Below are 20,307 nucleotides of genomic sequence, written 5' to 3' on the forward strand. Positions count from 1 at the left end.
TTCTAAACTCAGCTAGTGAGGAAAACAAGAGAAAGATCAAGGTAAACAGAGGGATTTCAGAGAATAAAGAGACATATAAATATGGCAGGAATGAACTGAACAAAGAAGACACAATCCAGATCTGAATGGGAATATTAATAGGAAATGGAAGGCAAGGAAATAGGAGAGAAGGTAAAATAGCCTTAACAAGCAGTGGATGTCTTGGGAAGGAAAAAAGAAACAATTGGGATATAGAAGAATATAAGAAGAACAGTAAACAGTGCAAGAAACATTAACAGCACAAATTCCAGAACTATGATTACCACAAGCTAGGAGAAGGAAATTGATCTTTAGAGATTAAGTAAAGATGGTACAAAGAACACATAGCAATGGGCTCAAAAGGAGAATGAGTAATACCATGAAGAACCACACTGAGATTCCAACCTGGAAGAGCAAAGGGATAGGGTGGATGAACAAGACAAAAAAACAGAAAAGAGAAATAATAGGGTATGAGAAAGATTTATGAAAAAGGGAGAGATGGAAAGCGTTGTACAGAGCAGTCCAATATACGGAAATAGTGGGCATGGACAAACCCTGATCAAATAACCAAGTAAAGAACTGAGACAGATGAGGAGCATAAAAACAGAAGTGACAATGAATGAATCACCTCAGAAAGGTAAACCAATATCTGATACACAGACAATGGCATGGATAAGCAAAGATGCTATAAAAGGAGAGAGTCCCTGAGAATAGGTAATGGATCAAATATAAGTCACATGTGAAGATGGAGTTTGGTGATGTGGTGATGAAACATGTCCAACTGAGGTTGTCAGAGAACCAATCTGGAATGAGCTAAAGGCAGGGACCGTTACTCTAGTAAGAGCCAGAACAAAGAAAACCATGAATGAACAGGCCAATAAAGAGCAACTAGTAATACACAATAAAGAGTGGTTTGGATGAGAATAATAACTCCAGAGATGAGTGTGATAAAAAGTAAGAATACATTCAACTCTGACTGGATGCATCCAACCCCAGAGCTGAGGGATGTAGGGCAGGAGATAAAAGAGAATTAAGTTTGGCATTCCAATGAGTGGCAAATGCATCTACAAAAAGTGTTCTCTGGCAAGAACATACTGAAAAACCTGTAGGCAAAGGGACAATTCCACAGGAAGGACTTGACTGGGACAGGACAGGCAGTCTGCAACCAAATTCATAATACCAGGAACAGGACATATCAAGATCATTATATTATAGTTGTGTTTGAGTTATCAAGTGTTTGATAACATACAGGGACCTGGACTTGGTTCCTCCTTGTTTGGTGATACAGCTAATGGCAATGGAAATGTCAGAATGAACCATAATCACCTTCCCCCACAAAAAACATGAAGATTAAGAGCCTGATGAACACTGGCAAAAGTTCCAGGAGGTTGAAAAGGAAAGTAGATTCCTCAATGGGCCACTGACCCAAAACTCTCAAAGAGTCAAAGGAAACCCTCCAACCCACCAATAAAGCATTAGTGAACTGATGACAGCCAGGATGAGACAGAGGAGATAGAACCTCCAATGCTGTAAGAGCCTTCTGAATCACTAAACAAGATCAGCCCTGATCCCTGGGGGAAGTTCAAAATAATGATCCAATAGATCATGGGAGAAAATCCACTGGTCAAGAAATGTTCACTGAAGGAAATGCATGTGCACTTGATCAAAGGAAATAAGAGTTTCTAGGGAAGTCCACATCCCCAAAAGAAATAGAACCTCTTGTTTAGTTAGAAAAGGAAAATATTGTGCTCAAAACACCACCTGCTGCTCCATATTCTGGAGCTGAAGTAGAGAACACTGGGCCTGACTGAGATAGAAATTAAGGAAAAAAGCCCAAATGAATGAGGTATTGCACAGGAGTTAGAAGAAACTTCTCAACTTTGAGGAGAAATCCCACCCAACTAGATTCTCAGAAAAGAAAGTGGATGTGAATGACAGACTGGGCCTGAGAAGAGGTACAAAGTACCTAGTCATCCACGTGATGATGTGTCCAAAGACCAACTAAAGGAAGATAGCATGCAAAAGAATAAACAAGATAATATAATACACAAGGAGAGGAGAAAAAATCAAATTGTAGTGTTAAAAACTGAATGACACCCCCTCCATGGGTGAACCAAAGAACACAACACATCTCCAAAGCAATACAAAAATGAAAATAAGCATCTTTCACATCAAATTTGGTCATCCATAGATCTGGGAAAAAAACCCACTGAAGGTAGAGACGGGACTCTATGGTGAATAAGGGTGCTTCCAGAAAGGCATTCAGCCAGAAAAGGTAAATGATGGGTCTCCAATGTTCCATCTTTTTGGGGACAAGACACAGACAGAAGTAAAATCCAAGATAAATTGACAGTAAAAGTTTGATTGCTTTTTTGTAGAGAAGGTCACAAACCAATTCTTACAGACAACTGGAAGAGGCACATTCCAAGGGAGGAGACAGGAACTAAAAGCAAAATTCCTCTGATAGAACCAATGAAACCCACTCATCTGTCATAAAAAGTTTCCAGATGGTTGAAGACTACTATAGCTTGGCCTCCATCTGTCCTTTGTTAAATAAGGCAAATCCTAGTAAACTGGAATATATTAAAATTAATCAAAGCATCAGGATTTGAGCTCCAAATAGGAAGGAAAAATTTCAGATATTTTGAATACAAATAGGGATTCAATGCACATTCATAAACATAAGAATACTGGTCTAACAGCCCAGAAGGAGAGGACATATCCACACCCAAATGCAGTTAGTCAGCAAAATGTTGAGCATGAAAAATAATGTCTGGCAAAGGAGGAAAAAAAATTATAATTGGGACGAGAATCGTTACCCAACAAAAAGTAAGAATCAGGGGTTAGAGACTGAACAAGTAAAATTTGACATACTTGATCGATAAGTGGCAGGAAAGGTACGGTTGGCAAACTCTCTTCACTGTCAGCAATATGTGACTGGCCACAAAAAGCCAGGCCCAGAAAACCAGAGTGAAAATTATCCTCACTCTGAAGAAAAACTTGTTCAGAGTGGGTTTATGGGGAAAAGGAGAAGAAATCAAATAATTAGCCAACATGTCCAGCTCCCTGCAGATTAAAGTTTAAGCCTCCTTGATTGACAAAGTCAACCAGCCATGCTGGGAACTGGTGACATTACCACCATCCACACTGGCGGGATCTTCCTCATCCGCTACACTAAAACTGTAAAAACAAATGTAAAAATGGTCAAAAACAAGCTTAAATAAAACAGCAAAATTAACCATTAATTCAAAACTTTAAACCGAAACTTGCAAGGAATCACACATAAACAAGTAAGGTCCATATGAAAAATAAAGTAAACCAACTGTAGTGCCAGTTAAGAAAGTGAGAATTGTGCTGCAGTAATAAATAGTTACATGATCAGCGCATATTGCTGATATGATGCAAAAATAAAGGGTTATAAAACACTGGTACACTGTTCAAAATTTTAGCAATGTTTAGAGGGCACACCAAGGTCAAGATAACTCTTGAAGCAATGGAATGTATATAATATATACACCTGTGATATTAAAGAGACACATTATTCAGTAATTGTAAACTCACATAGTTAACATTATCAGAACATCACATTTGTATAATACCTTTATAGTGTTCTAAGTCCTACATTATCTCTTATTTGACTACTTTGCTATCTCACTTACCAACAACATTAATATCATGTGGCTGATTTTCTTCTAGGTAATAATGATTTGTAAGGTTATTGGTTTGGTCTAATCGTGTAGTCTGATCTAGTTGGATATGTTTATCATCCTTATCTATTCTTGAATTCTGATCTGGCTGAATGAGTATCCCACATTTGTTTGGCTGGTTTAGTATGGGGTTAGGTTTCCCATAATGATCTCGTTGGTTTAATCTTTGATCTGGTTCAACATCTGTGTTTGAGTGATTTAAGTGCATGTGTTGATCTTGTTCATTTAACCTTGTATCCTGGTCTGGATGGTCGTGCTTTTCACTTTGGTTTGCCTGGTTAAGCAGTGTATGCTGATTTGATTGGTGTAGTTTTTCACATTTATCAGGATGATTTGGTCTTGCAGGTGTGTCTAGCTGATTCATTCTGACTGCTTGATCTGATTCTTTAACTTTAATGACTTCTTCAGAATAACTTACATTCATTTTATGATCTGTTTCAGTCAGACATGCTTGACTGAATTGTTGATCTGACTTCTTTTTCATGATATGCTTATCACATGTATCTAACTCATTTGGTTTGATAACCTTATCTTGTTGGCTTAATCCAGTATCTTGACTTGAAGTCAAACGTTCATCTTCTAGCTTAAATTTAACATCTGTAGGTTGTTGATATAATTTAGAACTCTGGGTTTTTGAATTTTGTTTGAAACATTCAGTTTGATCTTCTCTGAGATATAAGCTCTGATAACTTAGACTACTGTACTGATTTGAATGTACAAGTCCAGTTTGTTCTCTCTGGTTTATTCTGGTTTGATCCACATATTTGTTAGTATACTTTTGCCTTCCTTCTTGGTTACTTTCTTCTTGTCCAAAACACTGAATTGAATGGATTGATCTAGCTTGCTGATCCAGGCAATTTAGTTTTTTTGGATGCTCTTCGTTCAGTTGAATTACAATATTCCTATCCATTGGATTATCATTGTCCAGAACTGTTCCATTTTCAATAATTCCAGAACTACTAACTATTGCAGTATCCCTTTTCAACTGCACATAAAAAAAAAAATATCATTTATTCTTATAATTAGCACACAATCACATTGGTTAAGTGTTTAATGTACAGCTACAATATTCCTTAAAATGTGTTTTAATATTCATAAGAAAATATGATGAGTTTGGGCTAACAACCTTTTAAATGTTAGACAGTTAATACAGGTGTGTGTATAAATACATCTACAGGTCTACATGATACTGTAATCTCAATCCCATAGAGTACCTTGATGTTGATGAGAGTAACAGAGTGTGCCTCTAGGTTCAAAGTGGCGAGGTTGCAACAGACTGTACAACTGCATCCAAAACCTAGCTACTTGGTACTATGTCCATACGAAGATAGAATGAGAATCATACCACTGGTAAGTCAACTACAAATCCAAACCCAGTCACTAAAAACCAACATACATATGGGAGTAAGAAAGAGGATCATACCTGATGGCAACAGGTGGAAGATGATGAGGAAGAAACAGCTAACTGGAGCAGATATTGGGAAATAAACTTTAAGGTGAAATCCCAGTGCTCAACAGAAGTACCTCCAATGTACCTAATCAGAGTTGAGATACTAGGAACTAATTAAAGGTAGAAAAAAAGACAAGGAAGAAACATCCAACTGAATCAAAAGTCAAGGGTAAGAGAGTAAGGAAGAAGTCATAAACAGAGGAGTGACGTCAAGGAATGAAACAGCAGGAAAAAGATCCATGATAAAAAAGCCTTGAATGGAATAAAACGATGTGGATCAGGTAGGAGACCAACCAAATCTGGTGGGAGGAAATCAAAAGGAAGAAAATGTCACATAAGTTATGAAAGTAGATGGAAGCAAATATTGACACAGAACAAAAGTGCAGATTGAGCTGAAGCAGCTGAGAAAACCAGATCTGTGTTAGCCAGGAAGGAGCAATAAGAAAGAACTGACATATAGTGGCAAGGATGAATGGAATCACCAAAGGAAGAAAATAAATGGGACGAGAAAATAAAGGTATATGCAGATCCCAATCCTGTCAATACATTGACAGTCAAGGCAAGTGGATGAAGAAACCAGAGACAAAGACATACAGATCTAAAACAAGGTTGAAGGGCAAGGTATGAAACTAGTACCCAACCTCATGGTGAAGAAACTGAAGACAGCACCATAAGGGATGAAAAATAGGAATGTGAGCAAAGAATACAAAACATCAAATGTGGACAGCCTCAGTCCTGGAGAAAATACCCATTGCAATGTGATAAAAGACAATATAGGAAAAAAAAACAACAAGGAGCAATTGAAGTGGAACAGATCAATCACAGCACTATAATGTATATCTAGAGCACAAGACTAATGGAGGAACACTTAACTAAAGAATAGTTAAATGACAGAAAAAAGGTACCAGACATTGGAATATGAATGAAGAATGCAGTGCCAAAGACAAACAAGAAAAAAAAAAGAAAAAAATTGAATATATACCATCATGATGCTACAGTCACAGGAGTAACATCCCCTCAAAAAAATGGACCAGTGGAGGTAAAGAGCCATCTGCAAATCCTAATTATAAGTGAAAGGGAAACAAACTTGGTAGAAAACAGTATCCCACCACAAAATATCTCAATAGCAAAAAAGCTACATCTGTAAGAAAAGAGCTATAAATAGCAGTCTCTTCAACATGGAGGAAGGAGATGTTTGGCAGCCAATACCAATTAAAGAGGTAATAGGGGAAAATTAAGCCTCGAAATTTTGGCTAAGGAGAATTGATTGATTGATTGATTGATTTAGTGTTTTATGGCACAAAGCAGCTTGGCTATTTGCGCCAAACATCCAGTAAAAAGGTAAAAACAAATTAAATGTAGTAAAATACAGAAAAGGAAATGAAGGTAAAACAAAACATCATTGAAAAACAGAAAAAGCATAAAACCAATGTTGACACCTAGTTTACAATGTTAAGAGAGAAAGCAGAGTAAAAGAAGTTGTAATGTACTTTCTCTAGCAAAATGGTAATGATCATAACCCGCCAGGAAGACTAACAGGTAAGTACAAGAACCACCACCAGTCACCTGAAGTTGGTCTTTCCAGTCCTGGTTCTGAATTATGTCATTATGGCCAGTACCAAAGGGTAAAGTAATAAAAGTTTAAAAGACATGCAGCAAAATTGGAATAACAACTCGCCAGGACAACTAACTAGTAGTTCAAACGGATAGTTTAAACAGCAGCGTTAGTTACCTGAAGTTGGCCTTTCCAATGCTAGTGTCAAGTTATTTAATATTCTGTCCATTTTCCAATTTCAAATTGAACGAGAAATATTGAAACTTTGAAAAGGGAACCACAATTAAAAGGTGTAATGAATAAATATCCAACACTTAAATGAGATTAAAAAGATTAATGGCAATTAAAAACTGAAAACTTTATCAAGGTGGACAGTGTCACCATCACCAATAACACTGTCCATGTTCCAGACAAACCCTGGGACAGAACATGTTTAAAATAGTGCCGTCGTTGAGAGTCGTAATGATGGCAAGAAAGTAAAATGTGGCTTACAGTGATTTGAGTGTTACACAAACTACACACTGGTGCAACAGTTCCAGATAAAATAAAATGATGAGTTAAAAAAACTGTGACCAATGCGTAACCTAGTGAGAACAACTTCCTCCTTCCAAACCTTACAGAAGCTAGATGGCCAAAGCCCAATATAGGGTTTCATTTGAAAAAGCTTGTTGTCGCATTACTCACTCCAAGTGGACTGCCAGCTGGCACTGAGCCGAGCCTTGAATACAGGACCATAGTCCATGTACAGAATAGGCACAGTGATGATAGTGCCTGAGCAGATAGATTTAGCTGCCATGTCTGCAAGCTCGTTCCCGCGAATACCAACATGGCCTGGTATCCACACGAACTTGGAATCTCCTGTCCATTAAAAATTTTTTAACATGGGTAAATGGCCACGTAACCCATGTGTATGGAGATTTTGCAAAACGCCATACCTCCATGTTGTGTCATAAGCCTTCTCAATGTCAAAGAATATTGATATAAAATGTTGCCATTTGAGAAAGGCTTCTCTGATTGATGTTTCAAGTCGAATTAGGTGTTCTGTGGTGAAGTGCTGTCGTCCGGAACCCACACTGGGTGGGCAAGAGGAGGTTGTTTGATTCGAGGAACCAAACAAGACGAGCATTAACCATCCTTTCAAAGCAATTGGACAGTAGTGTGAAGGAATCTTGGGATCTTTCCCAGGCTTAGAGAAAGGTAAAATAATAGCCTAGCACCAGGCATCAGGAAAAACATTCTCCTGCCAGATCCGGTTAAAGACAATTTGAAGGAAATCAAGAGAAGCAGGAAATAGATGGTGCAGCATGTCATAGTGTACATCATCAGGTTCAACAGATGTACTGCCAGACTGATGAAGGGCCATTTTCAGTTCCACCAGTGTAAAGGGACAATTATAGTCAAAGAGACAGTCAGTTCGAAAAGAAAGAGGTGAACACTCTGCCCGAGTCTTGATGGCCAAGAAGGTGGAGGAACAAGCAGAAGTACTAGATACCCGGCAAAAGCTTTCGCCTAGAGTATCAGTGATGCTCCGGACATCAGCCACCTCCTGACCATCAGAGAGCAAGATCAAGAGGGGGACAGAATTGTAGTGCCCACTAACCTTTTCGAATCCTGTCCCATATGACCTTGGAACTGGTGGTAGAAGATATGCTAGTTGTGAACTTAATCCAAGATTCCTTCTGGCTTTGACGTCTTACCCACCTAGCATGTGCATGGGCCCATTGGAAAGCAACACAGTTCGAAAGTGTGGGATATCTACGAAAAGTATTCCAGGCCCATTTTTGAGTCTTCTGTGCTAAGTGGCAAGCAGTATTCTACCACAGATGAGGATATCATGGAAAACGAGGTTTTAGGAATAGACTGAGCAGCTGCTTGTATAATACAGCCAGTTACCACTGCCACACATTCATCTATTGATGGCTGATTCACGATGGCAGGATCAAGTTCTGCGAGAGCAGTGAAAGTGGACCAGTCTGCCTGATCCAGCTTCCACCTGGGCACGCGGGTAGGGTGGCATCGACCACGGCCAGTCTCTCTCAAAAGTATAGGAAAATGATCACTGCCTAGTGGATTATTGTCAACCCTCCATGAAAAAATGGGAGAATAATGAAGGGGAGCAAACTGAGAGATCAATAGCAGTAAAGGACTGACTAGGTGTGTGAAAATAAGTGGAAGAACCAGTATTGAAAAGAGAAAGATTGTGATCAGAGAGCATACGCTCTACAGAGTAACCCCTCCCATCAATAACAGCACTTCCCCAGAGGGGATGATATCCATTAAAGTCCCCCCAGGAGTAGAAAGGGAGATGGAAACTGTTCAACAAGAGCATCAAGGTCTGATTGATCATATGTCTCTCCAGGGCACAGGTAGAGAGAACAAACAGTGATGGTACGACCCAAGGAAACACGGATGGCTATGGCCTCCAAGGGTGTGTTAAGTGACAAAGACAGGGTGGGCACATGCTGATCAACCAATAGTGCCACCCCTCCATGTACTCGTCCATCACACAGACTGTCATTTCTGTACAGAGAAAACTGCCGAATGGTGACTGAATCAGCAGGTGTTAGAAATGTTTCTTGTAAGGAAAGACATACAGGATGGTAGGAAGCAATCAGTGTTTTGATATCATCCAGATTAGAACGTAAACCTCGACAGTTCCATTGTATCAAGGTGGCCATTTTTAATGATGGGTAGGCGAAGTGGCTGGAGAACCCTTCTGTTTATGATCATCTCTTTTTTCCTTACTGTCCTTAAATGGAGGAGGTCTATCTACCTCAATGGATCCTGCCCTGGGTCGATTGGGCAGGTCTTTGTTATTGGAAGGGGATTCCAGTGACTGAGGATGCGAACGAATGATTGTTTTGCCTCTTGTGGTGGGAGAAAAAGATGTATCAGAAGAAATGCCTGTATTTGAAACTGAAGGATGTGGATCCTGAGCTTTGTTAGAATGTATGGGAAAAACAGAGATGGGTGTGGAAGTCGATTCATCAACCTTTATAACCATGGAGGTCAAAAGGCTTTTCATTTGTTTTGAAAATGATTCTCTTAGAGGCACAGAGAGAACTGTCTGCACTCCCACTGTAGTTGTGGAATGAAGTGCAGCAGCATATGTCCGAGATGGAGTGGCGGGCAGCAATTTCTGAGCCTCAGGATAACTAATGTTATGAGTCATTTTCAAATGCTGCACCTCTTTTCCTCTAACCATTTTGGGCAAGAACGAAAGTAGGAAGAGTGAAAGCCATTGCAGTTGATGCAATGTGGGTCCATGTCACATTCATAGGCATCGTGGTCCTTGCCACCACAACGAGCACATGTCAGGGAACCACGACATGATGCCTTTGAGTGGCCGAACCTCTGACATTGGAAACATCGGAGAGGGTTTGGAATAAATGGCCGTACCTTGCAAATTAGATAACCTGCCTTGATGGTGGCAGGTGCACGAGATGATGTAAATGTCAAAACGAGGGTGTTTGTTGGCAGTGTAACTCTGTCTTTGCAAGTGGAGATGCACTTCACTGCAGAAACTCCTTGAGTGGAGAGACTAACGAGAATCTCTGACAACACAGTGAACTCCTCTTGAATTCAACAGCAATTGGGGATATACCTATTGAGGTTGCCCCTCATGCTACCATGAATTCATCACGAGGAGTTATTGTTGAGAGGGATGGTTTAACTAATATGTCTCCAGATCGAAGCTTCTTTACTGACTTTGGAGAGCCAGCAAGACCCTCTAGTCCCTTCTGAATAAAAAAGGGGGACATTTGCCCTAAAGGTTTTTCTGAAAGAGAATGTAATATAAGAAAATGGGGTACAGGTGTTACAGATGTTGAAGATTGCTGCTCAGTCTTCAAAACGTGGTCATTTACCTATTGACTGTTTTTTCACTATTTTATTTAAATTTTTTATTGGAGGATCCATAGAAAAGGAAAATTTCGGTACCCAATGACCCCACCCACCATGGAGCCCTACGAGGAGACGCACTACAATGTCATGCCAGAACAATGCAGCAATGCCAGAGTTTTGTGAGCACTATACCCAAACACCAGCATTAGGCACAATGTCCACAACACCCAGTTGAGAACTTCCAACACTGGTACTTGGTTGACCCTAGCCCAAGTGGACCAGCCGATTGACCCAAGGGGGGCTACCCAAAAGCCGCCCGTCTACAGGAATTCAAGGCCAAAGAGGTGTGTTAGGGTCGGACCCCTCAACCATCAGGATCCTTTCCTCCCCTTCACGGGTTGCCATGCACGGCAAACACGAGGGTGGATGTTTAGATCCCAGAGAAGTTAACCAGACAGAACAGAACCTTCCCTGGGAGGTCCCCTCACCACGTACAGGAATCCACACCGAGGAAGCTATGGAGAAAAACAGGATTAACAGATTCTGTCCCATATACAGGCAACAGAGATTTGAATTACAGAGAAGCAAGAAAACAAAAAACAATCTGCCTGATGATAAGATAAGGCAAAGTGAATCAATGACCACATCAAAATAGAGCCAAAAAAGCAAAGCATAAGCTAACATGTCTGGAAAAGGAGAGAGAGGGAAAAAAACAACTGTGAAACTTGTACAAAAAGGGCTGTTGTAGGCCTAACAGACTGCAGTAGAGACTAATCAAGGCAAATACAGAATTAGAGGGGTGGAAAATTGTCAAAAGAGACATCATCTCAAACAAGTTTGGCAATTTGAGTAGGAAGATGAGCAACAGTGAGAGAAGATTGGGCAGACCTCAAACATAGGGGTCCTCAAAAACCAAATTAATTGTAAGAAGAAAGAGATATAATTAGTTATGAAAATGAAAAAGCCATTATATTGTAAAATTAAGTCAGAGTACATTGACAATAAAATTTTATATCTGTTGTATTTTCCCAAATTTCCAATTTACCAGTAAGATGAATGACAGATAAACTTGTATCAATGTGTATCAAGACTCCAACACATTAATACACATTGATAACATTGTTGTATCAAGACTCCAACACATTGATACACATTGATAACATTGCTGTATCAAGACTCCAACACATTGATACACATACCCAGCAACTAGTTAGCAACCCTTATAGAATTTACTACCACCAAAACTACCTACAAATAAATAACTTAAGTATGGGGAATCCTGTGTCACCAGTTCTAGCTAACATTTTTATGACACGGATTGAACCTCAAGCGATCGATTTAGCCTTACATCCACCACTATACTGGTACAGGTATGTTAATGATACAGTTGCTGAATTCACATCTACAGAACACACACTTAGCTGTTTTTTTTAACCACATTAACTCTGTACACCCCTACATTAAGTTCATCTGTGAACATGAAAAACTAACCAAATAGCATTTCTCAACCTCAAGGTCACAAGAACTGATACACAATTCAAAACAGAAATCCACAGAAAAATCACCCATACTGGATCATACATTCCCTGGGACTCAGCACATGAAACAAAACAAAAACTCAACATACTAAGAAACCAAATAAACATAGCTACAAAACTATGTTCACCCAATACAATTAAGAAAGAAATCAACAAAATAAAACAGCACTTCATCAACATCGACAAAAATCTTCCAAAAATCACTGAAAAAATTATACACACACACATTAATCAACAACAAACTACAAAACTTTACAGTGCATTACATATCATATATCTTGGATATCAGTGAAAAAATAACCAATGTTTGGAAAAAACTTATAACAAAACACAACATTCCAGTAAACACCAAATTTAAACCAGGTACAATACTAAAGTCCATACTATGTAAAAACTACACTGACAAACACAACACCAACATAATTTATAAAATACATTGCAACAACTACCATGACTTCTATGTTGGAAAAACAAGTGGAAAAATGAAAACTAGATTTAAGGAACAAAACAACACCTTCACACGTGTTTGAACACTGCAAATCAAATAAACACAACATAACCATAGAAAACATCCAGATACTAAGTTGGAAAACAAACATAAACACAAAACCAAAGAAGTCCTACTTATACAACAACTAAAACCAAAATTAAACTAATATAGAGGAACACCTTTATACCTATAATAATTAATAACCTAACATATATGAATGCACCCTACAATCCCGTACCAACTTACACTCTCATTACTAAGACGTGCCCTGGTAACGGTGAGTTGCAAACATTCTTTGTTAACATGAAGATGACCTAGAAAGTCGAAACATTCTTCTCTACTTTACTTTAATAAAATTTTTAATACCCATATCAGCTGTCTTGTGCTAAATTAAAATGACAAAATGTCTTAATGATAGCACTCCCAAACAAGAAGTGTTAATTTGGTATAACTAAATAGAGTTAATCACTCCTGTTGGTTAAGGGTTGTCACCTACATGATGCTTTGTATGAGAGACACAGTCAAACACACTGATCTTGGGGTATATGGAAACTCAAGGCTTGTGGCATACAAAAATATTCTTCATGTAAATGGTAGCACTGAACAAGAATAGCTACTTATGTGATCAAAGGTAATGTACCATACTGGAAGACAAACATAATCCTGCAACTAATATGTGAAGTGAATATGTGATCTGTTTTTATCTAAATATTGTTTGCTAAAACATGGGTGTGTCTTATATACTGTAACTTGGAATTTAAGATAAAATCTGTACCATGGTAATGGCTCAAAAATGTAACAAGTTCAAATTATATCATTAAAATTCCTAAAAGAACTATAACTACATTCAAACAGTTGTATTTTTATTTCTTTAATTTCTTATAAAACGAATATCACTAATTCCTGCTAATGAATGCCATGCTTCTCACTTCAATTATTAAAATACACAAAATAAGTAATTAAAGTCAGTCTATCATTAGAAATCCACGTTTCAATGAAACAGCTTAAACTGAATACCTGGGAACTGGTTTCAACATTAACATACTGACTCTCTGTTTTCCTAACAACACCCAGTTCTTGGGAATCAAGTTCTGTCTCCATATAGGCTCTGTGATACTTTCTCTTAGGAGGCAGAGTTGCAGAACCTGCTCAAACAAATTTCACCATCATAAGTTTAGATTTTCCAGACCTATTAGATATGTCACACATTAGTTCGTGCAAAACTATATAGTAAAGCTGAGTGTATATGAACAAAAACAAACTAAAAAACAAAATTCTTGTAATGCATTCTTAAGTTTTCAACCCTCACTGGGTTACAAAGTACACTGGAAAATAGTTTTGTTAACTTTCAGAAACTCATAGTGTGTTAGGAAATCTTACAAGTGTTCAATATGATTTTCTGTAAAGTAACTAAACATTGTAAATCTTCTATCAGACACAAGATTATCAAACTAATAAATAAAAACAAATGGTAATGACAGAAGACAACCTCCACCTTACCTACAATTCCTGATGCACCATCTCTTACTTTCTGAATAAAAGGAAACTGTTTATGTTTAAGCTTAAGTGTCTCAATAATGTTATTAATTTCGTGATGATGCTTGGCTAAGCTTTCCAGGAAGTTCTGAATCTTTAAAAGCTCAGATTCAAGATCTGCTTTAGATATAGATGACATCTCCTGGAAAGTAAAAACATAAAACTAAATTAATATCAGATGTATCCTTTTAAAAAATACACGTAATTATTCAGCATAACACTGAACATGAATCAGCTGTTATTCAAGATGAATAATGTTCTTAAATTAATATTCAGATTTCACAATAAAATGTTGCTCAAAGCTAGTTAATAGTTCACATGTGTGCTTCTTGTTTTGAGACAATACAAGATACTCACAAGGTACTGTCACGTGTGTGCTTCTTGTTTTGAGACAATACAAGATACTCACAAGGTACTGTCACGTGTGCTTCTTGTTTTGAGACAATACAAGATACTCACAAGGTACTGTCACGTGTGCTTCTTGTTTTGAGACAATACAAGATACTCACAAGGTACTGTCACATGTGCTTCTTGTTTTGAACCAATACAAGATACTCACAAGGTACTGTCACGTGTGCTTCTTGTTTTGAGACAATACAAGATACTCACAAGGTACTGTCACATGTGCTTCTTGTTTTGAGACAATACAAGATACTCACAAGGTACTGTCACGTGTGCTTCTTGTTTTGAGACAATACAAGATACTCACAAGATACTGTCACGTGTGCTTCTTGTTTTGAGACAATACAAGATACTCACAAGATACTGTCACGTGTGCTTCTTGTTTTGAGACAATACAAGATACTCACAAGGTACTGTCACGTATGCTTCTTGTTTTGAGACAATAGAAGATACTCACAAGGTACTGTCACGTATGCTTCTTGTTTTGAGACAATACAAGATACTCACAAGGTACTGTCACGCGTGTGCTTCTTGTTTTGAGACAATACAAGATACTCACAAGGTACTGTCACGTGTGCTTCATGTTTTGAGACAATACAAGATACTCACAAGGTACTGTCTTGCTTTGTTTTGAGACAATAGAAGATACTCACAAGGTACTGTCACGTGTGCTTCTTGTTTTGAGACAATACAAGATACTCACAAGGTACTGTCACGTGTGCTTCTTGTTTTGAGACAATACAAGATACTCACAAGGTACTGTCACGTGTGCTTCTTGTTTTGAGACAATACAAGATACTCACAAGGTACTGTCACGTGTGCTTCTTGTTTTGAGACAATACAAGATACTCACAAGGTACTGTCACGTGTGCTTCTTGTTTTGAGACAATACAAGATACTCACAAGGTACTGTCACGTGTGCTTCATGTTTTGAGACAATACAAGATACTCACAAGGTACTGTCACGTGTGTTTCATGTTTTGAGACAATACAAGATACTCACAAGGTACTGTCACGTGTGCTTCATGTTTTGAGACAATACAAGATACTCACAAGGTACTGTCACGTGTGTTTCATGTTTTGAGACAATACAAGATACTCACAAGGTACTGTGGAACTTGGGATGAAAGCTATTACTCTCAGGCTTTTAAACTTTGACTTGATTTTGATGTTCTGTATGGATTACACTTCAACATTACAATAACTAGATGACCAAAATCAGTGCAACAACTGATTGTACTGAATGTTTCTAGAAACTCTCATCATGCCACGTTACATTCTTGTTTAATTACTATGAAATAATCATTACAAATGTTACTGTAGGTTCATAGTAATTTGGTACATTAGTTATGTTTAGGTGCATATTATAATTTTTTTATTTTGATAAATATCTTTCTTTCTTGTTCCTTCTTTTACTTCATGTTATTAATCTGGAGAATTAGAATCACATGTACAAGACGAAAACATGTATTATTAACCAGAATAATTGGAACCATGTGTCAACAATAAAAACATGTATTATTAACCAGGATAATTACAATCATGTGTCCACGGTAAAAATATGTATTACTAACCAGGAGAATTAGAATCACATACACACAATAAAAACATGTATTATTAATCAGGAGAACTAGAATCATGTGTCCACAACAAAAACATGTATTATTAATCAGAAGAACTAAACTCATGTGTCCACAACAAAAACGTATTATTAATAAGGAGAACTAAAATCATGTGTCCACAACAAAAACATGTATTATTAATCAGGAAAACTAGAATCATGTGTCCACAACAAAAACATGTATTATTAATCAGGAGAACTAAAATCATGTGTCCACAACAAAAACATATTATTAATTAGGAGAACTATAATCATGTGTCCACAACAAAAACATGTATTATTAATCAGGAGAAATAAAATCATGTGTCCACAACAAAAACGTATTATTAATTAGGAGAACTATAATCATGTGTCCACAACAAAAACATGTATTATTAATCAGGAGAAATAGAATCATGTGTCCACAACAAAAACATGTATTATTAACCAGGATAATTAGAATAATGTGTCCAAAAAGAAAACATGTACTATTAATCAGGAGAATTAGAATCATGCATACACAGTAAAAATATGTATTATAAATCAGGAAAATTAGAATCATGCATACACAGTAAAAACATGTATTATTAATCAGGAGAATTAGAATCATGCATACACAGTAAAAACATGTATTATTAATCAGGAGAATTAGAATCATGCATGCACAGTAAAAACATGCATTATTAATCAGTAGAATTAGAATCATGCATACACAGTAAAAACATGCATTATTAATCAGGTGAATTAGAATCATGCATACACAGTAAAAACATGCATTATTAATCAGGAGAAGTAGAATCATGCATACACAGTAAAAACATGTATTATTAATCAGGAGAAGTAGAATCATGCATACACAGTAAAAACATGTACTATTAATCAGGAGAAGTAGAATCATGCATACACAGTAAAAACATGTATTATTAATCAGGAGAATTAGAATCATGCATACACAGTAAAACCATGTATTATTAATCAGGTGAAGTAGAATCATGCATACACAGTAAAAACATGTATTATTAATCAGGTGAAGTAGAATCATGCATACACAGTAAAAACATGTATTATTAATCAGATGAAGTAGAATCATGCATACACAGTAATAACATGTATTATTAATCAGGTGAAGTAAAATCATGCATACACAGTAAAAACATGTATTATTAATCAGGAGAATTAGAATCATGCATACACAGTAAAAACATGTATTATTAATCAGGTGAAGTAGAATCATGAATACACAGTAAGAACATGTACTATTAATCAGGTGAAGTAGAATCATGCATACACAGTAAAAACATGTACTATTAATCAGGAGAATTAGAATCATGCATACACAGTAAAAACATGTATTATTAATCAGGTGAAGTAGAATCATGCATACACAGTAAAAACATGTACTATTAATCAGGAGAATTAGAATCATGCATACACAGTAAAAACATGTATTATTAATCAGGTGAAGTAGAATCATGCATACACAGTAAAAACATGTATTATTAATCAGATGAAGTAGAATCATGCATACACAGTAAAAACATGTACTATTAATCAGGAGAAGTAGAATCATGCATACACAGTAAAAACATGTATTATTAATCAGGTGAAGTAGCATAACACAAGAAACAAAATAAGATACATCTTTCTATCAACAGTAAATCACCACTAGTTAGTCACGTCCCTGACACTAATATTTGTTTATATGTTGCATATAATTTTACAAGTTTTATTTTTTATTAATATATATGAAAACAAGCATGAATAACAACCACCAAAGCTTCTTGTACATTAAGCAAATGATATGCCTCGAAATATTTAAACCTCACAATTACCTAGCTGAATGGAAACTGGTAAAGAGAATCTTAAACAGAGATATGGGATTAATCATATATGTTTATGTGGTCATAAAGAATCCTAAATACAGAGAAAAGTTAGAACTCTAGAGAATAATAGACATACAAGACTTTGTAATACTAGGTTATCTGCATATCCTGTCAGACACCTTACAATGAAACTAATACTTAATTAACAGGATATAACACAAAAAAGAAACAGAATGTAATCCACCAAACCATTAACACACCTGGTCCACATGGACATCCCTCTCGAGACATGCACACTACATTCAGTTCTTAAGAGAGAATACTATATATAAACAAAAGCCTTTCTAACAAGAAAATCCAGAAGTGAATAGTAGCTTTAGCCACCACATAAATTCTTTGCAGGACTTTTCTAAAGGTATCAGCAGATAAGCAGCCACTATGAAGAAGACCAGTTAAATAACTATAAGCTGCATAAAACAACAACTAATAATTAGAGTCAGGAGATCAGATATCTACTAACATGAATCGTAATCTACTCTTTATCTTTATTGGAAATAACAAAAGTTGTACCTTTCTTCGATGACTGGCACCTGAGGCATGTTGTCTGAAAACTACAACTTTTGTCTTCACTTTACACATTTCCATGGTTCTTTCCTCAAGCCTCTATTGATGAAAATAATCAAAACATTTTCCATTATAAATCTTGGAAAATTTTGTGTACAGAACTCGTAGTCTCACATTTTTCATAATCAAGATTTTTCATTATGAAAGGTAAACAAAATTAATTTAATTATATGAAATATTCTCACAAAAAATCACAGGTTTCATAGGGTATCACAACTATTATGTCCTTTGGAATTTATTTGGTGTAACAGTAAACAGAACTTTAAAGAGTTCTGACGACCATTGGTTTGTACCAACTCTTAGAACAAGTTATACTATCTACAGTTAATATTACCTGAGTTTGACATAACATCATTAGTTTAGTCAGATTTGTTTTAATATTACTTTCTTTGTGCTATTACATCTTTGTATACAGAATCTCTTATTTTAATATAAACATTAGTTTTGTTTGTACTATGGGAAATGTAATGTCAACCCAAGGTTTAAATGTCACAGTTTAGAAAGTTTCTGTATTATACAGTTTGGGTACCATAATAAGTTATTCTAGTAAAATCTGATGATAGAAAAAACAAGTTTCCAAACAAATATACATCAAAAACTACAGTTTAAAACAAGAACCAGTGTTTATGGATTTCTAAGTAAGGTATGCTATCTTGATTGGTACTTTCAGAAGTTAGTAAACTGAATGTAAGAATTTGTTTCTGGTCAGATAGTTTGTTTATAATTAAGCACAAACTACACAATGAGCTGTCTGTACTCTGCCCAACATGCATACTGAAACTTGATTTCTAGCAGTTTAAGTCTAAAGATATACCACTGTACCACTTGGGATACTGGTACATAGTATATACTAGAGAAAGTAGAGTATTTGGTATTTACAAATGGCTAGGATAGATAACCCATGGATTCACTTACAGCCATTTCTAATCTTTTGATTATAAACCAAAGGGAAAGTAGTCAGTAAGCAATAATCACTGAATAATAAGATTGACAACAGATTTTATAACACACACAATAAAGGACTTTCAGTGGTATCACAAACCTGAACTTTCTTATCTTTAACCCAACAGGTTTTAGTATTGGGCTAAAAACTGCCCAGGATAAAAATCTCTCATTTAAATATAAATAAATGAGATAAAAATATTAAATAGGGGTATGGATCAAGTACAAAGTTATGAACTTGAGTTGTTTAAACATTTAAAAATAGAAATGTTCAACCAGTTAAAAACAGTTTTCACACAAGCAGAAGAAAAACTAGGATGTTATACAATCTTATTATATGTAACCATATATTTAAAATAAACATTTTTAGAAATTATGTAAAATTAAAATTAATAACAAATATGCTAAAATTGAAAATTTTGTGCATAAAATAGGAAGTGTATGAAGATGACTAAAAAAACGTTGGTTTCATTAAATTACTTAAGCAGAAGAATAAATAGAAGAATTTATGTAAGAAATAAAAACAAAAGAAAGACAAAACACTTAGAATAAAGTGGATAGAATTAAAAGAAACAAACATAAGTACCACTGAACATAATGGTACATTAAGAATGCCATCATAAACTATTATCTCTATTAAAGACTTCTGTTAGATTTTGGTACTAAAATTGTGGCTTTTCTTTCCTTTAACCAAATTTACAAAAGAAAGAGATAATAAACATTTTAATATTGGTTAATAACTTATACACTTGCTTCATATTTTATAACTTTTGTTTTAC

The 20,307-nt window shown here is 36.1% G+C and overlaps 1 protein-coding gene across 3 annotated transcripts in view; it reads right to left on the bottom strand.

Moving 5' to 3' along the window:
• LOC143233340 (uncharacterized) overlaps positions 1-20,307 on the bottom strand; it is a 209,011-nt gene that overhangs the window by 32,061 nt on the left and 156,643 nt on the right. For all 3 annotated transcript variants that reach the window (XM_076469530.1, XM_076469678.1, XM_076469605.1), the window contains exons 16-19: positions 18,533-18,625; positions 14,102-14,279; positions 13,619-13,746; positions 3,678-4,710 (exon numbers count right to left, since the gene is read on the bottom strand). In XM_076469530.1, the coding sequence (XP_076325645.1) occupies positions 3,678-4,710; positions 13,619-13,746; positions 14,102-14,279; positions 18,533-18,625 (1,432 nt within the window). The remainder of the gene's footprint in view (positions 1-3,677; positions 4,711-13,618; positions 13,747-14,101; positions 14,280-18,532; positions 18,626-20,307) is intronic.

This window comes from Tachypleus tridentatus, chromosome 1 (assembly GCF_004210375.1).
Source record: "Tachypleus tridentatus isolate NWPU-2018 chromosome 1, ASM421037v1, whole genome shotgun sequence".
Lineage (NCBI taxonomy): Eukaryota > Metazoa > Arthropoda > Merostomata > Xiphosura > Limulidae > Tachypleus > Tachypleus tridentatus.